General features: G+C 40.9%; 4 protein-coding genes across 5 annotated transcripts in view; all 4 read left to right on the forward strand.

The window, feature by feature from the left end:
* The window catches only part of LOC6535495 (protein couch potato), a gene marked incomplete at its 5' end in the record, with an annotated part of 50629 nt that extends 45639 nt beyond the window's left edge, over positions 1-4990 (forward strand). The window contains 1 exon segment of the mRNA XM_002096090.4: positions 1000-4990. Coding sequence (XP_002096126.2) covers positions 1000-1026 — 27 coding nt within the window.
* Positions 4991-6939: 1949 nt separating this feature from the next.
* On the forward strand, positions 6940-9329 carry LOC6535496 (plancitoxin-1). The gene is made up of 2 exons (XM_002096091.4): positions 6940-7095; positions 8268-9329. The coding sequence occupies exons 1-2, from the start codon at positions 6992-6994 to the stop codon at positions 9262-9264; spliced, it is 1101 nt and encodes a 366-aa protein (XP_002096127.2). The 5' UTR covers positions 6940-6991; the 3' UTR covers positions 9265-9329.
* A 575-nt stretch (positions 9330-9904) lies between these two features.
* On the forward strand, positions 9905-11962 carry LOC6535497 (SPRY domain-containing protein 7). Its single transcript, XM_002096092.4, has 3 exons — positions 9905-10126; positions 10393-10959; positions 11010-11962. Exons 1-3 carry the CDS (start codon positions 10021-10023, stop codon positions 11105-11107), a joined length of 771 nt encoding a protein of 256 aa, XP_002096128.1. The 5' UTR covers positions 9905-10020; the 3' UTR covers positions 11108-11962.
* A 112-nt stretch (positions 11963-12074) lies between these two features.
* On the forward strand, positions 12075-13684 carry LOC6535498 (tubulin alpha chain). Of its 2 annotated transcripts, XM_002096093.4 has the most exons (3): positions 12075-12300; positions 12359-12662; positions 12726-13684. In XM_002096093.4, the coding sequence occupies exons 1-3, from the start codon at positions 12075-12077 to the stop codon at positions 13561-13563; spliced, it is 1368 nt and encodes a 455-aa protein (XP_002096129.2). In that variant the 3' UTR covers positions 13564-13684. The 2 variants fall into 2 exon arrangements, with proteins under 2 accessions (XP_002096129.2, XP_039231646.1); XM_039375712.2 differs by lacking the exon at positions 12075-12300 and having other exon boundaries at positions 12526-12666.
* Positions 13685-18921: the final 5237 nt, after the last annotated feature.

An 18921-nucleotide genomic window follows, 5' to 3' on the forward strand; every position in this document is an offset into this window, starting at 1 on the left:
CAACACCACAACAACAGCAGCAGCATGAGCAGCAAGCAACAATCCAGCAGCAATCAGCAACAACAAGTAAGAACCTACCTAAGGGATGGCCAAAACCATACGAGTTTGGCCCGTACTCCGGAGCACTCGCACACTCACTTAGCCATAACAATTGGAGCGGCATTTAAACACAAATTGTAGCACACAGAAAGTTGGCAGCCATAACGAGGGGGCACGAAGGGGAAAAGGCCTGGGGGGGTGCTGCTGGGACTTCCTCATAGACACCCGTTTCCTAAATGCCGGCTTCCGCTGGGAGACTGCCCCACTAAGCACTCTATCTCCACGGAATGCGGGGTGTGACTCACGTACTCAAATGGCAAAAGGCCACATAAATATATTTTTCAATTTGCTGCAAGAAACGGCTACAGCAGCAGTGGCAGCAGCTTTATAAAAAATGCAAAATTAAACGCAGTATGCCACACCTATATTGCCATACACACAACCACGGTAAACGTTCGGGCTTTAAGCCACTTTTTGCTTTTGTTCAAGGCGTGATCTTTCCTCTACTTTATTGTACGTTGTTTGAAAATCAATTTGCATATTGAGGGGTGAACATGCCCAAGCTGCCATAAATAAATTTTATCACTAACAACTGGAAATTTCGGTTCCATAAAGTATAAACGTCCAACAGAGCGTTGAAATGAAAATTTTCTTAACTAAATGAAGTTTCTGATGTTATTTAAGTCTTACAAATTTATTTACTCGATTCTTTTGCTAAAAATAATTGATCGATATTTTGTTATTTCTAGTCATTTTAGGCTCTTTCAAACTGTTTACTATTCCTTAATATTTTCCCTAAATATACAAATTAATAGAAACTTAGTAGCCGTAAGAGGTGGTTTAGAAACACATTAGGTGCATGAGTAGTTCCCAAATAACCACATTAATAGCCAGCACCACCGAAATCCACTTACACTGACACAAACTAATGGCGGCTCTCACTTTGAAAATTATTTCCAGAGGAGCGGGTATGGAATCACGGCATGATTTGCTCGCTAAGAAGCTAGAGCGCGAAATGCAGCAACAGCAGACGCAAGTGCACCACCAGACGCAGCAGCAACAACAGCAGCAGCAGCACCACCACCCAGCAGCGCAGCACTACCACCACAGCCACCAGACAGCGCACCACCAGCACCACCAGCAGCAGCAACAACAGCAGCAGCAACAGCAGCAGCAGCAACAGCAGCAGCAGCACCTGAGCCACCACCACCACCACCATCATCACCATCAGCAACAGTTCTTGATGACGCCGACAGCAACCTGACCCGGTGGCACACTGAGCCACCATTACGCGACGACGACGCCGCACCACCAACCACATCAGCTCCACCAGCCGCACCACCAACAGCAGCAGTTGCAGCCGCACCACATCTACTCGTACGTGCTGCCGGCAGTCAGCCACATAGCAGCCTGAATGGGCCACATTTGAGTTTGAAAATCGAGGGCAAAGAGCTCCGCATGCACCGGATTCATGCGAGAAGTAAGAACCTTTAGTTCTAGGTATAAAAAAAGTTGAAAAACCCAAAAAAAAAACTAAAAACAAAACAAAAATGCAAAAAGAAGTTAATTTATATGTGACAGACCCCGTTAAACCCAGTTTAGTGAAATTTTTCGACAGGCAACAAAAAGATTTGTAGTGAAAACCAAAAACGGGATAAACTTGTAGTAAAATATACAATTTACCATAGATCGAAGCTGAGCGAACTACTTAACTACTTAAGTTAGTTGCAATACAGCGGAAATCCCCCTATAAACGAATACACATATATACATAAACCAATATATATATATATATATATATATATATAGTATATATAGCAAGCTGATCGAGAATTTGTTTGTTATTGATTATCCTTTTAATGTATTTTTGTGGCTTGATGAATTGATTTTGTTAAAAGTTTTTGTTTGAGAAATGTTGCGTTCTCTTAGTGTTACTTCCCCCTCATTCAAACCCGAACCTAACCGACTTTTAACACAAGGAATTGAGACACGAAATTCGTATATTAATCTTATTATTTCTTATTTTTCGATATATCCAACAGCGTAAGGGAATAAATTATGAACAAATTATAGGAAGGAAGAAAAGTATATAATTATAGCTTAACCGAATGTGCCCTTTAAATAGCTCTCTTTTTAGAATTATGAGAAGTAATATGAAACAAAACCAAAAGAAAACAATTTAAACGTATGCATTAATGTAATAATTGTATAACTAGTAAGGTAAATTTTCAAAATGTTACTCAACAAGAAAATTCTACAAAACAACCACAACGAGTAGTCAAAGTCATCGTATAAATTTAAATTTATATTGAGGAATACTGAAAGCTGGTTTCGAAATTTATTTGTTACAAACGTAAGCATAACAAAATTTAAATGTGAATTTCAAATTTACCCGATAGGACATATCGACGATATGGGATGAACGTTGCACGTGCGCTGTAGTGAAGCAAAGACTCAAAAAAAACGTTTTTTAAGAAACAAGAAATGCTGAAACTGGCACAGGACACTCCAAACTTTCCGCCCAGAACCATATGTTTTCTTTCGCCACTTTTGGTTGAGCATTTTCTGCGTTTCCCCTACAAAGACTTGAACTTTACTAGAGGCCCCAGTCTGCAGGACTCCATCTACCTAATGAGAAACTATTCCTAACCAACTTTCGAAATGCTAGAACAATCAAATCACATTTCTTGCTAAACCAACGATCGATTTAGTGGGGGGAGGGCGCAGAACGAGATCGGGTAAGAAGGATCGAATATCGGATACCATGTGAGGGTGGGGAGAGTGTTTAAGAGGTAGCAGCAAACAAGGACGAGTAAATAAAATCAATGGCATATCATCTTACGTAGCAAAGCATAAGTCGAGTGTGTCTGTGTGACTACAGAAAGGACGAAGACAAATTCTATTGTAACTAAACGCAAGAACACAGCAGAAACCAACTACAATTAATTATAAAATAACAACTAACAACTATATATAGTTAAAGACGAAAACAAATTGTAAGCAAGCTTTTTACAACATAATTTTCGAATAATTTTCGAAATAGTTCGTTCAGCCTTGTTTAAACCAATATAAGTATATATAATATATATACAGATAAAATCTTTAAATTTTACCAAAGTTGTCCTTACTAATTAAACAAGTTATGTTAACCAATTCACACACTATTTGTTGAACAAAAACAGAAGAAACCCACAAGTAAATCAACTAATTTTACACGTTTTTAAAGCTTAGTTTAGGGTAAACGTGACTAGACATACCAAAGGCATATTTGAAACAAAAACCACAATTGTTAGAAGGAAATGTGAAAAAGAGAAACATTAACTAATTGGTACTGTTTTATCCCTTTTCTACAAAATTTTTCTTTAAATATTTAATTATTTAATTTCCCGTCTAACTTTAGTCGAATGTAAAATGCATATTCCGTCCAATTACATTTCGTGCTTTCCTCTTGCCCAAAAATATCATCTCTTCGCCAGCACCGCGTTGGTTTTAGAGGCATCATCATTCGGAGTTAAGAACAGAGGTCTACTTATAAGTCTTTATCCTAACACACACACACGCACACGCTCACCACAAAGACAAGTAAATTAGTTAAAGTTTTAGCGCGTAAGCAAGGAAATGTTTAATTATACATAATATACTAATGCATATCATAAAATTGCGCCTTTCAAAACGATTAAAAAAAAAAAAAAACCAGAAGCCCGACGATGAAAAATAAAAATATTTACAACTACAAATAAGCATAAATAACAAAACAAAAATCGATAGATGCTAAAGTACGAAACAAATATTTTCGAAATTAATTTTAAGCGCCTAAGTGTGGTCGATGAGCCCAAAAGTATGCAACAAAAGCAATGGAAGTACGCATAAGTGTGTGAGTGTGCCAGTGTGTGTGTGTGCATCTGGGAAAATCTTGTGCAATTTTCATTGAAGATAGGAAGCGATAGGAGTAGGGAAAACCAGCGCGTCGGCAAGGTTGTTCAGTCCCCACCCCCTAAAAAAACCATTTCGAGGCTTGAATTCCAGACATTCTTTAATCTAAATTTCATAGCTCTATATACATCTAGATTTTACAAATCTGCAGCAGGCAAATATTAAACTAAAAATTGGTAATATCTCGAAAACACCAGAGGATGAAAATCTAGCTCGTAAAGGATAAACTAGAGAAAGATAAAATGAATGAAAGAAAAACTAAACTAAACAATATGAATTATGGGAACATTATATGAATATACATACTCATATATTAAAACATTTTTGAAAGAAACGAAAACCTATTAATTACAAAGGAAAAAAATTATAACAAATACATATCAGCAAACGGATAAAGAACAAAATAAGAAGAAACTTTTACAAGAAACATTATTAAGGAACATAAAGCCGATATGTTTTGATGTGGTTTTTAAACTTTTAAACATTGTAAGCGCAAAAAGGCAGAAAGCAGTTACCAAAAATATGGGGGAAGCAAGCATAACTGATTGAAAGCTTAGTAATAGATTAGGGAACTACTTACAAAATGCTAGCTATATGCTTACCTAGTAATGTCATATCTACATACGTGGCAGCAGTAATAGAAAGACAGTAACAGTAACAGTAACCGTAACAGTTAAAATAACAATAAATCAGTAACAATAAATACCCTCCTCTATTGTATTTATTGTATTATGGCTATAATTTATGTCTCGAAAATACTTTCGTTGCGTACTTGATTGATTTTTGTTTAGTTTAAGTTGCCCCCTCCCCAAAAGTTGCCTTATGTTTGCCTAAAAAATAAAATTACAATCAATACATACTAATTTCTAAGTAATTTATATGTATATGTATGGTATACCTCTATGATAAACCCTTATATAAATATACTTATATCATTTGTGTAGCCTTAACTTAGAACTTTTCAATTGACGGTATTAATTACGCATAATAAAACCTTATATTTTGTTCGTTAAACAAACCCATTATTGTTTCATTGATTTCCCACTCACACACAAGCGAAAAACCTTTGAAGAATCGAATTTTGAATTAGTGAACATTTTTGCAAGCAAATTAAAACCAACTATACAATTACACATATTATATATATGGTACATATACATATGTATGCATCTCTCCCCACTTGAAGTTTTGAGTCATTTGCGGGAGAGCCAACTAGAAGGCATTAACCAGACAGGTCTGAGAAAATCGCAGTACATTTGTAATACTTAAGTACTATGCATATCTATATCTATATACAGACGGACATATGTATAGTATCTTTAGAGGGTTAAGTAGGAAGGGAAAATGATATTGAATATTGAAAATATCAAGGCAGAGCGGTATCGACACACATACCGGCAGATAAATGAAGATAACACAAGTCAAAACATATCAAACTCGTGCCCGATTAAAACTATATATACACATATATATACACAATATATATTAATGAGAAGCAGCCACGAATTAGGCGCAGCAAATTTCAAAGGTAACAAAGAAGGAAAATGATAAAATTATTAAATATACCGAAAGTCTAACGGGAAATGCAATTTTATTTGCATAACTCAACAGTTGGGTCTACTTTTATCCGTAAATATACGAACATAATGATTAATATTAATTGAGATATTAAAACTACAAGAAATGGCAAATATTTGTCTATTTTGAGGCTCATTTATTTAACATTTTCGCGAAACCAAGTACGACTTTCTTTTTCAAATCGAATAAGATCTTTTGCTAATATTGTAAAAAACAAATTGATTTTTCAAGCAAATGAAAACAAAATCGTATAGCTAAATATTATTATAAAACTTACATAGAGCAGAAACAAAACTCGTATATATATAAATATAAATATCAGCCTTGTTCTTTATATATATATTTGAAAACCAAAAAAGAAAAAAAATTAAAAACCATACAAAATATTAATAAATTATTAACAACTATAAAAAAATTGATACAAAAACATAAAAAATATTTAGCGAAAATATTGTATTGTGAGTTTAAATGTATTGTTGCATACGAAACCAAAAAAAAAGAAACTACATAACAAATCGGTACACCTAAGTTAAATGTAAATCCAAATGGCAATACCAACCGATTGGCAGTGAATCTCGATTAACAAGAAAAGAACAGAACACAGAATTGAACAGAATAGAACCGACAGATCAAATCAGATCAGAGGAAATCCGAAACAGAATGAAAGATGAAGCAATTTTTCACAGACAGCCACCAGCGATAAGAACTAACGAAGTTGAATTCAATTAAATTACCAAGCAGATTATTTCCAGTATAATTCAATAATAGCAGATGGGCTCGCCCGCAAGACAAATTATACAATTTGATAACGATAATATTTTCATGCGATCACGATCGAGGAGAAAAGCACAAACGATATGCCCTGCTATGCAAAGGGTAGCGGAGCAACAAATCGCAGTTTTCAGCAGGCGACAAATTATTATAATATAATACGAATAATAAATAAAAACTTTAACAATTGTTTTGTGTAATTGTAAAGAACTGGAATTCTTTTGCCGCCAGATGGATGGGGTGACTCGCACAGGTAGGTATTTATAATGGGATTGAGATAGGAAAATATCACTGTGAATTACTTAATTATTAGGGTATAATATATTCGTTAAAGCATTTTGAGATGCTTGGCTTATCAGCAAACTCTCTGCTCGACTGATCTGTGGCAATAAGTGGCTGACCCCTCAGATAGCAGACAACTTGGCGATAAGTTGGGTAAAAACCCACGCACGCACTATTTACAAATCCAACTGCTAGATAAATTAGGCAAACAGCAAGGACCTCAGCTTCCATAAGATTCAACCTTCCTACCTGGGGAAGAAATCCGAAAAAATTGAGAAAGATTTCTCCCTGCATTTGAGACACCCTATATGAGCACAGACGTTTATTCGATTAGCTTCGTTGTCCCTCATTTAGTGGTTTTTCAGCCGAGCAACTTGAAGGTTGTACAATGCGATCTCTGTGTTTCGTTTTACTGATCGTTTGGCTTCTCTGCCAAACCGAAGCCAAATCTAAGGTTTCCTGTAAGGATGAAGTGGGAAACGATGTAGATTGGTGAGTAACCGGTTGAAAGATTGAACAAAAATAAATAAAGTTCTTAAGTAAGGTATTTGCATTACTAAATATGTTTGCTAATTAGCAAGTTTCTTAAAACTATTGCCTTTGTTTGTCCCATTCCTTTGAAGTCGCTGTTTGCATATCATTAACAATTTGCAAACACAACATATTTAAATTATTTATATACAGTGTTATAATGAGATTATTCTAAACGAAAAGGGAACAACAAATTTAATATAATGAGTTCAGTTTCAACGGAGAAAACAAATTAAAAAGTAATTACTATTTTTTTGTTTACCAAAGGAAAGCATTATGTAGTTTTTGAATAGTAAATTACGGTAACTGGAATAGGTACACTTTAGTATGAGTTTTTATACCCGTTACTCGTAGAGTAAAAGGGTATACTAGATTCGTTGAAAAGTATGTAACAAGCAAAAGGAAGCGTTTCCGACCATATAAAGTATATATATTCTTGATCAGGATCAGTAGCCGAGTCGATCTGGCCATGTCCGTCTGTCCGTCCGTCTGTCTGTCCGTCTGTCCGTATGAACGTCGAGATCTCAGAAACTACAAAAGCTAGAAAGTTGAGATTAAGTATACAGACTCCAGGGACATAGACGCAGCGCAAGTTTATCGATTCATGTTACCACGCCCACTCTAACGCCCACAAACCGCCCAAAGCTGCCACGCCCACACTTTTGAAAAATGTTTTGATATTTTTTCATTTTTGTATTGGTCTTGTAAATTGCTATCGATTTGCCAAAAAACTTTTTGCCACGCCCACTTTACCGCCCACAAACCGCCCAAAGTTGCTACGCCCACACTTTTGAAAAATGTTTTGATATTTTTTCATTTTTGTATTAATCTTGTAAATTTCTATCGATTTGCCAAAAAACTTTCTGCCACGCCCACTATAACGCCTACAAACCGCCAAAAACTGTGTTTAAGACTCTCCATCTCCCTTACACTAGATGAGTAACGGGTATCAGATAGTCGGGGAACTCGACTATAGCGTTCCCTCTTGTTGAAAATTAGTTCAAAACTAGTAAATAAACTTTAAAATTTAAAAGTTTCTTGATACGTCTTTCTATTGCTTTTTAAACAATGTTTTCAACTGTTTCTAATTTTTGTGATACATTTTTAAAATACGTAATTCTTCTCATTTTTAGGTGGCACCTTTACAAGTTGCCCAAGCACTACCAGCACAACGATCTGGGCAAGGACACCACTGGCTTGAAGTACCTGTTCGTGACCAGCCAGAGCTACGACACCTGGCAGATGTCGGGAAAATTCATAAGTGACCCTCTATCGCTGCCAGCCCAGACCCTCAACCCCTTAAACGCCGATTCCAGCCACACGCTGCTGGCCGCCTACAACGATCAGCAGCCGAATGGCACTGTGTTCAGCAGTGGAGGTCACGCCAAAGGGGTGGTGGCCAGTGACGGGGAGACGGCTATTTGGATTGTCCACTCGGTGCCCAAGTATCCCACGGTTCCGGACTACACCTACCCCACTTCCGGCGAGCAGTACGCACAGAGCATGCTCTGCATCACGCTGAAGGCCGAGGATCTGGAGAAGGTGGGTGAGATCCTGGTGTACAATGAGCCGCACTTCTACTACCAACGAAACCCGCTCGTTAGTCGCTCCGATGAAATGTTCCCGAGCCTGGAAAGAGCTCTGCATGGTCAGTGGCGCACGGAATCGCCGTTCCAGAAGGACGTAGAGCTGCGGAGCTTAGGCGGCAAGAAGTTCCGGTTGTTCGGAAAGAGTGGACGTGCCAATGTGGAGCTGTACGCCGATGTGGTGGCCCCCACTCTGGATGTCAGTCTCTTCGTGGAGGCGTGGCGCGATGGCGCCGGCAATCTACCGAATAGCTGCGACAAGTCCGACAAGGTCCTCAACGTGGAGTCCATTTCCAATCTGCAGCTATCGGTGGACTTCAGGACCACCCAGGACCACTCCAAGTGGGCTGTTTCTCGCCCCACGGGCATTCTTATCTACCACTGGCGAGTTGGCGGCGGCGATTGGATTTGTGTGGGCGACATCAACCGGCAACAGGGTCAGTTGCAACGAGGTGGTGGAACCGTGTGCCACAAGAGCTCCAGGGTCTCCAATCTGTACCGCCAGCTGGTCGCCAACTACGACAAGTGCGCCGAGCAGGAATAGGAGCTGGATTAACAAAGACAATTTGTAATGTTCCGTTAAAAATAAAATACAAAATATTTTTGGCACTCCTTTTAATACATTTTTTCAAATTAGTTTAGGGTATTACACTGTGAGCAGACTCAGTAATAGAAGATATAGCCGCGGAGGTCTTCAGTTTGGTTGACAAAGGCTTAAGTGGGATACGAATTTATACATTAAGTAGCAGTCCTTAATTACACACAAATAACCCGAAAATAAATTAGAAAAATAAGGTTGTTAACCTTTTTTGCAAATAATTTAAAGTAATTTAATTTTTATATTAAAGTAGGGCAACTTTTCCTGTTTCTTCCTCTTCCTGCTTCTTTCCGGACGCTTGCTAGCGCCATTTTTTGGCAATCTAATGTTCTCGTTCATTTTTGGTACTACAACGTCCGGCATTCACCTCACTTAAAACCAGGTGGCGCTAGTTCTTACTTAATATTTTTGTAGCTGTTGCCAGTCTCTATTTAGCCGAAAAGCAATTAATAAAAAATTTATAAATAATGTGTAAATGTTTTAAGTGCTTTTGATTACATACATTTATTATTACCGCCACCTATCTATCAGCTTTTTATCCTATTGTTGACAAATACCAGAAAATTCAGTCAGTGTGACCATCCTCTGTAAAGAGAACATCTGTTACAAAAACAAAACCAAGCGAAGAAGCGAAAATTATTGGCGAAATCCACATAAAGTAAATAATACGAACAGAGTTGGAAAAACATAATTGGCTTGGGGATGTTCTGCTGCCTACGCACCTGTCTCAATGGAGGACACATAAGGAAACCCACGGCAACCAGTCGCCTCCGGGAGCCCGATGTTCACCTGGATGCAGCGCATATGGGTAAAATTACATTGCATTTCAAGGAAGGATTCATTAATTCAACTGTAATAATGGTCAACTTAAGCGACTCCGAAAAAGCTCTTATAAGTTACCACAAGAGAATCAGTTTCGATAACAAGTGATGCCCATAAAAATATTCGCATTCCACGTTTTATCGTAGAAATCAAATACGTGATCAGATAGTGATATTGTAGCGCTACAGAAGAGGGCTTCCATTCCTATTCAATAAGCTTATATCCCAAAGATAACACATCGTCCACTTGCAGGACCTGACGTAATCCTGCTGTCGCACCAGCTGCGCGTGACGGGCACTGGCGGCGTCCTGGCCACGGCGCCCTTGGTCCAGTCGAAGTCCTACTTCGAGGTGAAGATCCAGCACGGAGGCAGTTGGTCGGTGGGCTTGGCGACGCGGCAAACGGATCTCAGTCGCAAGAGCGGCGGTGGGGATCGGGAGTCCTGGTGCTTGTGCTCCGATAACGCCACACGCCACAATGATCGCGAGGAGTTTCGACCTGTGGTGGAGGCCGCTTGCACCACTCAGCCAGCGAGAACGACCAATGGAATCCTGAACACAGGCGCTGCCAAGGCTGCTGGGCTCATCGCCATCGAGGATTTGCAACAGGAAGACCTGCTGATGACCACTGGGGTGGCCCAATCCGATGCTGAAATCGGTGATTTGTTGATAGCATCGCCACAGCGAGATTTTCCCGACGAAGGAGACATTGTGGGCGTCGCCTTCGACCATGTGGAGCTGAATTTCTACTTTAATGGGAAGAATCTGGAGGTTCCCTTTCGAAATGTACGAGGAGCAGCTCTATTTCCCGTAATTTATGGTAAGTATCCATACTCTTAAGAGGCACTTGACCCTAATTACTATTTTCAGTGGGCAATGGCGCCATTCTGGACATCATCTTAGACAACTTTTCGCACGGACCACCACCTGGATTTGAACGTATTCTATTGGAACAGTCGCTTCTTTAGATAGTCCACTCAAAAGCCTTAAACAAATTAGCAGCACGAGAACAAAGCGTTAACAAGAAGATTAAGAGGACGGTGCATTTTAGGACTTTAGGAACGCATTTTATTCCAATTCAAAGCTTTTATGTGCTACTGCTTTAGAGTAAGCCAAGCATTAATGTCTTTTTAATACTTTATTTATTTAATTTATTAAGTAACAAGTTTAAAGACATTTTATATATATTTAACTGCATTTTACACTGAGTTTTAAAAGATGAACTTTCAGTGTAAGACATATTATTCCCACATTTTACTTGGGTCTAACAAATAATATGCTAATCAAATATTGGTAAATCCCTTGCTCCATTTTTCCTCTAGTCAAAAAAAAAAACATTTAAAAATGGTCTACGCTAAAACTTTACTTTGGACACATATTTAAAGGCAGTTTGTTGATTTGTCTCTTATACTAACTAATAGTTGTAAAATGCACTGTTCTGTTCTCATTTAGACAACAGGTGTATAAATTTGTAAACTCTCTAGTCCTTGCAATACCCAAAACCAAAAGTATTCGTTTTATTTTATTAATATTTTGTAAATTATTTACGTAGCTTGACCTCGCGACTGCAATTGTATTATACACAGAGATACGTATCTTTATACAGATACAGAAGGAATTTTTTGTAGGACTAGGTGACCACAATACAAATCTGACTTCATACACATTCCAATTTACAACGGCAACGTACTCGAGCACGGAATTACCTAACTAATTATAAGAATATATCTGTATATCTAATAAATTGTATCTACACGTATCCAACGCTTCGAAAACTGATTAATCCGCGCGCGGACAATAAATCAATGTTATGTACTTACACAGCTGTGCGGCTAGTTTTCCTAGTTCAGATTGTCAAGGATTTGGTGTTAGTACATTTTGAAAAACGGCTTCTCCACAGAAGGGAAATTAATGGTTTAAACTAAGATATGACACATGTCCGGAAAGGGAGAGATCATCCAGATCCACATTGGCCAGGCCGGTGTGCAGATAGCCAACGCTTGTTGGGAGCTCTTCTGCCTGGAGCACGGCATTCTGGCCAATGGAAGAGTAACCCAGTCGCCCGTGGACGACTCATTCCTCACGTTCTTTGAGTTCACCGGCCATCAGCCGTGCGTGCAGCCTCGACTTGTTATGGTCGACACGGAGCCCACAGTTATAGGTATGTTTCCACCAAAACACTAGGATGTGTGATGTGTAATTTTAATCTCCCTTTTCAGATGAAATCCGTACCGGCTCCTACCGCAACCTCTTTCATCCGGATACTTTGATCACGGGCAAGGATGACAGTGGCAGTAACTTCGCCAGGGGCTACAACCTGATGGCCAGCGAGCTGTTGGATCGCGCAATGAATGCCATTCGTCGCGTGGCAGATCGCTGCAGAAATCTCAGGGGATTCCTAGTCTTTCGAGCAATCGGCGGAGGTTCTGGTTCCGGGCTAGGCACTCGCATCATGGAGAGCCTAGTTGAGGACTTTGGCAAGAAGATGACAGTTGTGGAGTTCCTCGTGTATCCCTCTCCTTCGTAGGTTGAGAAATTTTTCTCACAAGCTCTTATTGTTATACCTGAACTTTTGTTTGTTTATAGAATCTCTCCGGTTATTGTGGAGCCCTACAACGCACTGCTGGCTGCCCACTTCTCCATGGACTGCGCCGATGTATCGTTCATTGTGGACAACGAAGCCCTGTACGACATATGTGCCAATACACTAAATGTCCCTGCTCCCACATATACAAACCTGAATAGAATCATCGCACAAGTGGTGTCCAGCTTTACAGCCTCGCAGCGATTTGGCGGCGGATCGACCGTGAGTTTCCAGGAGCTGCAGACGAACCTGGTGCCATATCCGCGAATCCACTATCCGCTGATCAACTACGCACCACTGGTTCCCATTTCGCACTCGCAGTTCGTCAACATGTCGACGGCCCAGCTCACGGGTCAGTGCTTCCAGATGAGCAACCAAATGGTCAGGTGCAATCCCTCGCATGGCAAGTACATGGCCAGTGTGCTGCTCTACCGCGGTGACATCGCCCCCAATGAGATCAATATGGCGCTGGAAAACATCAAGCGGAGCAGGTCTTTCAGATTCGTCGACTGGTCGCCCACGGGCTTTAAGATCGGCGTGAGCCCCGTGCCGCCGTATTATGTTCCTGGCGGCGATCTGGCGCCCACCAATCGCGCCTGCGTGGCCATCTCGAACAACACGAACATCCGGATCGCCTGGTGCCGCCTGGTCAACAAGTTCGACAAGCTTTACCAGCGGCGGGCCTTCGTCTACCACTATGTAGGCGAAGGACTCGAGGAGGGCAACTTCAACGAGGCCTCCGAGAACATCTGCCAGCTGGTGCACGATTATCTGGAGGTGGATGCGTCGGCTCCCACCTCGCGACGAGATTCCGATCCGGAGGAAGGGTCACTCAACTGACTGTGCCCTGTATGCGCCCCTTTCGTCTATATTTTTTAATGAGCTGCAAATTAATAAATTCGATGTATTTTATATTTCTACCGGGGTTCCCTAAAGACTAAGTGGGACTACGGAAAGCTAATTCTCCTCGAATATCTATAGTTGAGATCAAGTCAGAGGAAATAATTGCTAGCTGGCCTTTCAGTTCCATAAGCAATGTAACTATGAAAGACTACCAGTCTTAGAAAAACTTATGAATATCATCTGAGAGTATTTTCGATTCGGTCTGCAAGGGCACCCAACCCTTTTATTTCCTTCTTTTGCGAGGCTTTCGTCAGCTCGAAACCGTTGCCCAAATTAAGTATTTATGGTTGGCTAAAACAAACATTGACCCAGCCTGCAATTTGCGTTGCTTGACCCCAGCGCCGAAAGGGGAGGGGAAAGGGGCGGATCAAGGGGGCTATATGGAGCCGATGGGCGTGGCCGGTCGGGCCGATATGGGGTATAATTAAAATGATCGCAGCCCAGGGGCCTAGCACGTACCGAGGCAAAAGTCGCGCTTATCGCGATCGCACCCAGGGCAAGGTCTTCCCGATCATCCCGGCATCTTCGGATGATCTTCATCCCGGGACAGTGGGACAGTGGGACGGTGGGACAGCGAGACTGGTCCCTTAACCCCTTGGTGGCCCCTCCGATTTCGGCTGTGTGTGACGTGACTTACGCACGCTTAGTGCGCGATTATCGATGAAGGGATCTTGGCCAGCACGCAGACCGCTCACTTGGCCATCTTATCAGCTGGCTTTTGGTGTGGTCCGTGGTCCTTGCGCAGGATGACCGCTGTTATTAAGGGCATTAATATCATGAGATCCCGGTGCCTTTCCGCCAGTTCCTTTGTGTGTTAACTGTTGCTAATCTTAAATTGAAGTCGAGCCTCTCGCTTTTGTTTCGCAGCGTGAGAACCGCTGCGTGTGGCTTTCAGCCAAAGTTGGTTTTTATATATTTTTCAGGGGGTGTTAATGAGCTTAAGGAAATGCCAGAAGGACCACCTTGGGCTGACTGTTAGTGCGAATTAAGCTGTTATTCCGTTCGACATGGGCTAATAAAGCAATTCGCTCTGATTGCGAAAAGACGCGGCTATCTAAAAGGGTAGATATTGAAAAGTTAAGAAATTAATGGCCTGGAAGGACGACCCCTGTGCCACAACATTTGAAATATCTAGTTAACTCTGGGGCTGCCCTGACCTCCTTTATTTATGCACTAATCCGTGGGAAATGCTCGTCCAGACACCTGGGGCCGATTTATGCCACAACCGAGCGAACAAAAGGAACTACAACCATTGCTTACCCGCACCCGCAACAAAAGAGACAGCCATTCGAAATCCCAATTAAAGGTTGATTAACAAATGCTCTACGATTTAAAAGGATTTCGAGCTTTTTGATTGTCTTTCAAAATAAATGTAAAGTTGTATTTTCTTGTCTAAACTTATTCTCTTCCTAGTCGCAGTAAACAAAATATATAAAGTAAAGTGAAGCGTAACGTGAACATAGTCTTAATCTTCAAAGTATAGTTCGAATAGAAGTGTTCCTAAATGTTTCAATATAGCAAAACAAATCCCTGCAGTCTCCATAGCCCACTAAATGAGAGTATTGCGGAGAGGCAAAAATATTTAACAACCGTCGAGTGAATTAATAAAGCGCCTTGCGAGGCGGCCACGCATTAAACGACACACACCGCAGAAAACATGCAACGAATCCAGGCAGGCCAAAATCAAAAAAGAGGCAGGAAGAGCTCCAGCTCTATTCCGATTCCGAGGAGCCATGCCACATGTGTACGTACTCGTACTCTTAGATGCCACATGACTGACCACTCCAATGCACTGCACACTCCACACTCCACTTTTGTTATTTTGTTATTTTCGTAGCCGAGGGCAAACATTTTGGAATTGCAATTTTCGACTTCATTTCCAGGCTCTGAACGTCTGGGTTGCTTTGGCTTTATTCCTCCTCCTCCTTCTCGAGTTCGAGGCACAAGGCAACACCTACCAAGGCACCAAAGCTCCAAAGCACCAAGCCACCAAATGGGCAAAGCAACAAAAAACACCACAGCCCGCTGAGCCATCGGTGGGCGGTTGAAACCGAGGCAGGAAACAAAAGGGAGGCGACTAGACTAAGAAAAAATCTCCTTAATTCGGGAATATACGAGGAATATCTAGGAATCGGACAATACGACATAGGCCATACTAAATGGTTAGAATTATGTATGTACGATATTTTAAGAATTTACTATAATTTACAGCGGTTGAGGTGGGTCAGACAGTTCTATACTTGTGATTCAAGGTTGTTCCCTATTAAAAAAGTATTTACTTTTTTTCAGATCTTAAATAGTTTTTATATTAAGAATTCCTGTCACACAAAGTACTGCAAGTTTCTAAATAAATATTAATGGGCTTTGCATAAATAGGCTAATGTTATTGGTGTAATCTGATCATAGTCAACAATGATATTTTCGCTCAGTGTTCGCCACGCAGCAAGTGTTTCGATTTATGTTTTTGCGCCTCGGCCGCCACAGCTAGCTATATGCTACGTGCTACATGCCACATGCTCTGGCCGACTCTCGACCGCGGCATTTTCATTCAAAATGTTTAACCAGCCCGCCGCAAGACCACTTGTTGCTCTTTTATTCATTCAATTTGTCAGTTTTGCACTAGCACAAAACGAAACCCAGTCGAAACTTTGGGGGAGGAGGATCTGGGGATCGGAGTCAAAAGGTTATCGCTACACTTGCTGCATTTATGTGGCCTCATCATGTGGCATGATCATCACGACGATGATAATGACGCCGATCTCTCCTGCGCTCCATGTTTACATGGCAAAATTATTAGTGGTAATATTTGTGAAATATTTGTTTTCTAATCTGTAAACACCAATCATATTAGCAATTTGAATATGACAGCGCCAGCTCCAAACAGTAACAGGCCTTGTTGTTGCTGTTACTTGTGCGCTGCAAAGAGGGTACATCGCTTTCGAGGAGACCTTGGGCACATTCCATGTATATGTATATTTATAGTAAAGGGACTATAGATATGGTATGAGGAATGAATTGACAGGGCCTGCACAGCAACAATCAATGGAAACAAAAGAACAACATTCAAAGGAAATCTTAGAAAATGTCTCGACTTAATCATACCTCTTTCTATATAAACAGTAACATTGCTCCAGCTATTCGAGGCATTCTAAAGAGCATTTAAGTAGCTGGCTAAGCAAGACTCTTCCCATTTTTATAGGGACTTTTTGTGGTCAACGGTCAGTGGCTTTCGGCTAGTATTTCGGTTATTATGTTGCTTTTGCCGGTTGGCATCGATGGGTGGGTGGGTAGGTGGGGCGTGAGTTATTATCTATTCAATTGTTGCATTTTGCTGCTTCCTATTGCCTCGAGACATGGCAATGGATGCCGAACGCCAGCCCCAACCCCCAGTGCTCCTCCCTTTTGGAAATTTGCTGGCTATGCAGTTATGAGGCGACTGCCATGAAATTTATGATAAATGCCAAGATCTCTGCAGCTTTGAATCCGACTGGGCTCGTTAGCCGTCTCCCAAGCATCGTTTACAACACTTTAAGAGGATTTTACTGCCGACCCAGTCGTTGGCAGCCATTAGCAAGCCAATTGACATACTCCTTGACAGACAGACTCCGAAGAGCTCCGGAGAGCTCTAAGTGCATGGAATTTATCATTGCCGTTGGATCGTCGTCAGTGGCGATGGCGGTGGTGGAGTTAGAGGTGGAGGCGTTTGCCAAAAATGGCACAAATAACGACATAATTTGGCCACAGATCTGGCCAACATCGCAGATCAGCAGCACAGCAAAGCACTGCCCAGGCCACATTTGAAGCCAAATGGCAGGCAACATGCAACATGCAACTTGCAACTTGCGACTCGAAACTCTGCCAGCGACAATCGACATATGCAAATTGACTGTGAAACGCAGACGACGCACGCCGGATAACAGCCAAAAATGGTGTGCAAATCGTTAGGCCACTTTGTTGGTGCACTGCGCGAAATTTGTGAGGGAAGTAAATAAATTGCATAAATCAGATTAACAGGAATCCTTTAACCAAAAAAGGAAATAACTAAATTCATAGCTCAATTTGAGGACAAAGTAATTGAATTCTTCGGTAATAACAATAAAAGATCTTCATCAATTTTTTTTTTAATAATTTTGGGGGACAGCGGAAATTGTCTTTTCTGTAATATTTAAAATATTTTATTACTTCTCAAAGCTCTTTATTTTTACACATAAACTTACGTTATTCCCAGTGTTCCAGTCGTGCATTGCATAGCTCGCACATAAATAATTCAATTAGTTAAAGCAGAAATTAGCGGGCAACAAAGAGTTTGTGAAAAGATTTGCCAATCTGACAGTCTTTGATCTCTCGGGGGCCATTTGAGCCGGCAGATGACATCATCTAACTAAGCCATGACTAAAAAACGGCCAGATCAAATGGATTTTTATGCCGCTTGACTAAATGGCCAAATGCTTGGCTGGCTATCGGCGGTTAGCATGCGAAAAGCATAGGCCAAGTTTGAACTTGAAATTCCATATTAAGTGCATTTTGAAATAGAACCGAATGACTGAAACTGAGTCGCACTCCATTGTGGCATTTATTTGTTTTTTTTTTAACTTTTGTGCTGGCATGGTAATTACTCTGGCTAAAAGCCTAGGCAGCCTTTTGGTCCGCTACAGCCTTGCAATTTGAGCAACAAAAAAGTCAAATTCTGCACTAAACGCAATTAATCAAGTGCCTGGCCAAATGTTTTCCACTCCTAATGATGCCGTGGTCATATACTCTATACTCTGTACCCTGCCCCCTGCACCCCTCTCCTTATCGCCAGAAATTGCTCAAATATGGCCTGGGTCAAAGTTCAAGCCGACTGCAAACTGTGCTTAATGTCTCACTTATGGCCAAAAGACAGAGGCTTGGTCTTCGTTGCGTGAGAATGTTTTGGGGCCAGAATGCCAGCCAGCCAGAAAACCGCGAGGCGTTTGTCAAGCTCCAATTTTCCGCGATTTGCAGTCACGTGTCTCGAAGCCAATATCTTGATGGATCGGCCTGGCCAGCTGGATATCTCGATTGGAGAGTCGGGCGTTGTATGGCTTGATAATTTGGCTTAAATGCGTGGCCAACTCCACTCAACGGCCGTCGGTAATCACGGGGTAAATTCCATGTCGACTTTGGATTACCCGCTCTTTGACTTTTAATATTTTTCAAATAAAAATATATTTAGTTCATAAAAATGAATCTATCTAAAGAATGCAAAATTATTTTTTTAGGCAAACGGAACGTTTCATACTTGTTTTATAGTTCTTGAGGAGTACCTCTTTA

This window comes from Drosophila yakuba, chromosome 3R (assembly GCF_016746365.2).
Source record: "Drosophila yakuba strain Tai18E2 chromosome 3R, Prin_Dyak_Tai18E2_2.1, whole genome shotgun sequence".
Classification (NCBI taxonomy): domain Eukaryota; kingdom Metazoa; phylum Arthropoda; class Insecta; order Diptera; family Drosophilidae; genus Drosophila; species Drosophila yakuba.